General features: G+C 40.7%; 1 protein-coding gene across 1 annotated transcript; it reads right to left on the reverse strand.

The window, feature by feature from the left end:
• Positions 1–811: 811 nt before the first annotated feature.
• On the reverse strand, positions 812–5,548 carry LOC117537065 (sclerostin domain-containing protein 1-like). Its single transcript, XM_034202242.1, has 2 exons — positions 5,316–5,548; positions 812–3,564 (listed from the first exon to the last, which is right to left on the reverse strand). Exons 1-2 carry the CDS (start codon positions 5,491–5,493, stop codon positions 3,122–3,124), a joined length of 621 nt encoding a protein of 206 aa, XP_034058133.1. The 5' UTR covers positions 5,494–5,548; the 3' UTR covers positions 812–3,121.
• Positions 5,549–6,030: the final 482 nt, after the last annotated feature.

Consider the following 6,030-nt stretch of genomic DNA (forward strand, 5'->3'; position numbering starts at 1 on the left):
GACAGTTCAACTGTTCTGATGTGCAATAACACTGTCGCACTATCAATATCAAACTTTGCGCAATATACTATATATACCTACTGCTGCTTCTTTTTACCATGGTGTACATATCTGCTATTTTGTTTTTGTACTTTATTTGTAGGCAGTATAGATGCACACTTAAAGTATTAGCCTAAAGAACAGTACAGCTTACAGAGAAGAGACAACTTCTGATCCTTTACAACAAACACTGTATGCTCTGGTTAGGTTTGACTAACATTGTAATTCTGTCAGAAATGTAACACTAATCTGATTTGTTGTCACTGTAAGGGATTAGTTACTTTTTTTGTATCCTAGTTACGGAATCCCAGTAGCCTGAACAAAACAAAGTGATATTATTAAGCTGCAAGAAACAATGTTTTTATGTTTCCATTTCATGAAAAGGAGAGTGAATACTTGACTTCATCAGGTGGATCATGTTGCTGTGTGTACATGTGTAACAACTGTTTGCTACAATAGCAATGACAAATTAGCTAAGTCTCAGTGGGGTGAGTTTGAAAGTGTACACTAAAAATCTTAATTTTCTATGCATCACAAATTAGTTCAAATGTCACTGTTTTAATCAGGATCTACGAAGTGCTTGAGCTGTGTTTTAAACTAATTAATTACATCCCCCCCTGTTCCGGGATTTATATGCAATAATTATATTTGAAGTCAAGCAGAATGAAAGCTTTAAGGCAAGAGTATTTGGGTAAATGTATTTATTTTCACGTTAAGCAACATGTTTTTGCAACCAACTATACACATCCTGCTGTAAGAAGTGTCCCCCTGCACCGTCTCGTCAACATTCCTCGACTCTGCATTGTTCGGTACCCACAGGATATTATGGACAAAGAGACATCACTTATTTCCCCTGTGCAGGTAAGACAAGTCAAACATCCTGCTGTGGTCCAGTGCAGGTGATTCTATTCACTGCTGCCTCAGCCCACAGCTTTCAGAGGGGAAAGAGGAACGGATATATGAAACAATAAAGAGTGTTAACATGTCACGGCAGCTGGAACAAGCCCCAGTAGCCTGGAGGGGAAGGTATCCCCTTCACAGTTACACAAAGTGTGGCGTCTGATGAAAAGAGCCTCATCACTCACTAATGCCTCTGTTGTTAGAGAGTTCCTGTTGGCTCTGAGCCTGTCTGGCATGCCGGCAGCAGTATGACACAAACACAGTGCTGTAAACAATATTGTTGTTTTTATTATAAATGTAAAAAAAGAACTTTGACTGTTCTGGTACAAAAATAAATGGTATGCCACTCTGAAAAACCCATCAAATCTCCCCACATATTGTACATAACACTCACGCTAACTAAGCATCATTCTATTTAATACATCGAACTTCACATTTGAAACTTTTATAAACCATTGCAACATTATGTTTCACATGTCTTGCATCCTAAGTCTGTTGAGCTTTTATTATGTAATAGATAATAGTTTATATTCTTCACACAAAGGCTCTACAGCGTTACACACCGAGTCGGATCAGCACTCTGAGAGCAGTTCAAAATGCACATATCGAGCATAGATGAGAAGCTACTTACTGTTTAAAACGGACTATACTCAGACCTGTCTCCTGTAACTTGTGTTTATATAACTCATTTGGAACAGCATTTTGTTTCAAAGTCATCATAAAGCCATCTGGGTTACATTTTCTATGAAACATTATGAGGAACTGGTGTTGATTATTGTCAAACTGTTGATACTGAATGTAAAACTTCCATATAGACAATTTTATCTGAAGTACTCGAAATATTCATTTAAAGTGAGTATAAAAACCAACACCTGCCTGCCCCTCTGGTGAGGAGCAGTTGTTTAGCTTTCCTTTCAAAAAACGTTTCCTGTTACAACAACCATTTTTTGTGTGCTACCATAACATCAAAGGGAAACCATTGTAAAGTACAGGGTTTATATAATCCTAATATTAAATGTCAAATCTGGTTTCTGGCCATCTTAAATGTTCTTGAAATTCTAGTGGATTAATGGGATTTTAGAGTCAACTTTTCCTCCATTCTTCTCTGCAGTAAAATGAGCACCGTTATGATTCCTGCCAGAGTCCCACTGGATGGCTGTCAGTGTATTTGGGATCAGGTTAATCAGTGTTTTGCAGGTTTGTCTGGCTGCCTAACAGAGCACAGCTGAGAGCTTAACTTGCACAGAGGCCTGCTCTAACCATTTAGTGAACACATCATGTCTCAAGATGTGTTCGTGATTCACCCCTGTCAGATTTAGACATGCAAGTGATTCCAATAGATGCCATTCATAGATAGCCTAGCTTAGCATAAAGAGGGGAAGCAATAAGAAACAGGGAGCCTGGTTCTGTAAAACTCACTACTTTACACCATTTCTTTGTTTCATCTGTACACATACAGAAATGACATATATGTGCTGAAGCTATTGCTAATGAACTGACAGCTGTGGGGACTGTGTGCAGCTTTCTGAGGTCTTTCATCACAGTGAAGCTGGACATCATACAGAAGTGACGGCAGATGAGAAAAGTGTTAAATAGTTCACCCTAAAGCCAAATACTGATTTTAACATTCCTTTTTGTGGACAGAGTAAACCACAATACAAATCATTGAGCTTTCTAGGTGGTCGTACTTTGGACGGGGCCGGGCTAGCGGTGTCCCCCTGCTTCCAGCATTTATGCTAAGCTAGGCTAACAGATCTCAAAATATTTGTCACAATAATAGATTAAATATTTATTTAATGAAGTTCTTGGAATTTCACTTTTCTGTAGACACAGGATCGATAAATATTTAATTGAAAGTGTTTTCAGACACTACTACTTCTGTTTTTCACAAATTACTACTTTATGTGTGTAGAAGTGTGTAATCATTATTGAGAAAGTGTTTGTTTCGTGTGTGGGTTAACGATGCGGCAGGATGGTCATTATTGTTTCACTTTCAGTCCTGTTTGTTAACTAAATGAGATGAGGTGTTGTGTTCAGGTGGCTAAAGTATGTTACTGTTTGTATGCGTGTGGACCTCATGAAGAATAGCTAATGCTCACGCTAATTGCGATCCTCATGAAGACATGGCTCATCCAGGATCAGCTCCGCACCCCTGCTCTTCCTCCCCACACTTCCTGATGAACTAACTCTGTTCATTTTCGGTCTGCCCCCCAGGTTTCTCCTCAGGCGGTCCAGCCTTCCTCTGAAGTTTCCTCTCGTTCCCTCTGTGGACGGACCTGTCCTTGTGTCCCGAGTCATTCTGCTCTCTGGAGTAGCGCTTGCACTTGCAGGAGGTTACCACGGTGATCTTGTAGGTCCGGGAGCTGCCGTCCTGGCACTGCAGCCGGATCCGCTGGGTTCTGGTCTGGTCGATGACGCAGCGCCACTCCTGGGCGTCGCGGCGGCTCCAGTGCCTCCCAGTGTAAACCCCAGCCCCCCCGCCGATCCAGTTGGGCAGCAGGTGGGCTGGCAGACACTCCCCAGCACACACCAGCTCCTTGATGGGGTTGATGCTGGTACACTGGCCATCAGAGATGTACTTTGTGGACCTCAGCTCCCTGCAGCCCACCTGGCTTTGGTCCGGGCCTGACACATGAGAGCAGAGGGAGATAAACGTGATTCATGGGCAGAGTGGGAAAAGTACTCAGATCTTGTACTTGAGTAAAAGTAGAAGTACCAGAGTGTAGGAATACTCTATTACGTTAAGTTCTGTTAAGTAAAAGTCCTGCATTCAAAATGTTCCTCAAGTGAAAGTAGAAAAGTATTAGCATCAAAGTATAGTGAAAGTAGCGACAGTAAAAGTAGTCATTGTGCAGATTGTTCCATTTCAGAATAATATATATATGTTTTATAATGATTGATCATGAAAGTGTTCTCAAAGCTGGTAAAGGTGCAGCTAGTTTGAATGGCTTTGTATACTGCAGGGTAGCTGGTGGATTTACTCCAGGTGGAACTAAAGTCTGATTCAACACTTGATTAGATTTCACATCATTCATCCACATCTGTAAAGTAACTAAAGGGATTAATACATGTATTGGAGTAAAAGTACACACTTTACCTCTGAATTGTAGTGGGGTTGAAGTACATAGTAGCACTAAATGGAAATACTCAAGTAAAGTACAAATGCCTCAAAATTGTACTTAAGTACAGTACTTGAGTAAATCTACTTAGTTACTTTACACCACTGTTCAGATGGAAGATAATGTCCCAGCCTGAGGGAAGTGGCTTTTGCTTTGATTGGTAACTGCTATTTTCCAACGGGGAAACTTATTTACCACATTTGATTCTGAGTGAGTAGTGTGGACAGCAACTTGTACTGTTGGGATAACATGAAGTGAATAATGTTGTCCTACCTGAGGTATTACTGTTAAAAGTCCCATGAGAAGTTGCTACACCATTTTGTATGAACCATCCTAAAGTTTTTCTTTTGCCCGAATCAGGGATGCTGAACTTACTAGACATGGCAATTTGAGTATTTAGAAATTCAGGAAAGATTTATCTTTTGAAGGCTTAGATTTTACATTTCCAGTTATGCCTTTTAAAATTCCTCTAATGAAATGAGTGGAAATGGACGATTTTGAATGCTCTTTTTACAGACAAACATCGACACATTCTAGCAGAGCGAAATGTAGACTTTGCATGGAATCCATAATACTAATATGAGCAGGGCAGCTCTTTAATATTCAGCGCCCATCTGCCACAACATTACAAAAAGATTACCAGTGGTGTAAAGTAACTACGTAGATTTAGTACTGTACTTTCGTACTATTTTGAGGTACTTTACTTGAGTATTGTCAGTTGTTTGCTACTTTTGACTTCTAACCCACTACAGTTCAGAGGTATATGGTGTACTTTTCCTCCACTACATGTATTAATACCTTTAGTTACTTCACAGATGTGGATGAATGATGTGAAATATAATCAAGTGTTAAATCAGACTTTAGTTCCACCTGGAGTAAATCCACAAGCTACCCTGCAGTATACAAAGCCATTCAAACTAGCTGCACCTTTACCAGCTTTGAGAACACTTTCATGATCAATCATTATAAAACATATCATATATATTATTCTGAAATGGACCAATCTGCACAATGACTACTTTTACTGTCGCTACTTTCACTATATTTTGATGAGAATACTTTTCTACTTTCACTTGAGGAACATTTTGAATGCAGGACTTTTACTGTAACAGAGAATTCCTACACTCTGGTACTTCTACTTTTGCTTAAGTACAGGAGCTTAGCACTTCTTCCACCTCTGTAGATAACATAACATGATATATTCACATAATTAACAGTCTGTAAGCACACGCGCCATGCGTAACCGTTTGGACTCACCGTTACGCACAGAGTCAGCCAGCCCTCTCCCGCCGTTCCTCGCCTGGTTCAGGTCTTTCTCGGCCGGCTCGTCTTCGGGCTCGTGAGGTGGATGCGCGTGTACTGACTCTGTGGCGTCGTTGTGAAGAGCTGAGCCGCTCGTGCTCAGCAGCAGCAGGAGCGCGAGGAGCTGGAGCATGGCTGATCTGCGTGAGAGCTGCTGTCGGGGACAATATTCCACCTGATGACTGAGCCACCTGCTGCAGCCCAGCTTTATGTATCCTCCTGCAGCAGGGGGGGGGGGGGGGGGGGGGGGGGGGGGGCTTATCGTACCTTACCGACACAGTCACACCCATTGCTGTACCTAACCTTATATTATATTGTATTTAGCCAGAGGTGGGAGAAGTACTTGTACATTGTACATTGTAGACATTGTACTTAAGTACAAGTAGAAGTACTCATATCTTGTACTTGAGTAAAAGTAGAAGTACTCAGATCTTGTACTTGAGTAAAAGTAGAAGTACCAGAGTGTAGGAATACTCTTACAGTAAAAGTCCTGCATTCAAAATGTTCCTCAAGTAAAAGTAGAAAAGTATTCTCATCAAAATATAGTGAAAGACAGTAAAAGTAGTCGTTGTGCAGATTGGTCCATTTCAGAATAATATATATGATATGTTTTATAATGATTGATCATGAAAGTGTTCTCAAAGCTGGTAAAGGTGCAGCTAGTTTGAAT

The sequence above is a fragment of the Gymnodraco acuticeps genome, unplaced genomic scaffold, assembly GCF_902827175.1.
Source record: "Gymnodraco acuticeps unplaced genomic scaffold, fGymAcu1.1, whole genome shotgun sequence".
NCBI lineage: Eukaryota > Metazoa > Chordata > Actinopteri > Perciformes > Bathydraconidae > Gymnodraco > Gymnodraco acuticeps.

Excerpts from the sequence above, each read along its gene's own strand:
- LOC117537065 (XM_034202242.1), bottom strand. The coding sequence starts at position 5,493 with ATGCTCCAGCTCCTCGCGCTCCTGCTGCTGCTGAGCACGAGCGGCTCA. Across the intron at positions 3,565-5,315 it reads GGCTGACTCTGTGCGTAACG|GCCCGGACCAAAGCCAGGTG; the intron begins GTGAGTCCAAAC and ends CTCATGTGTCAG.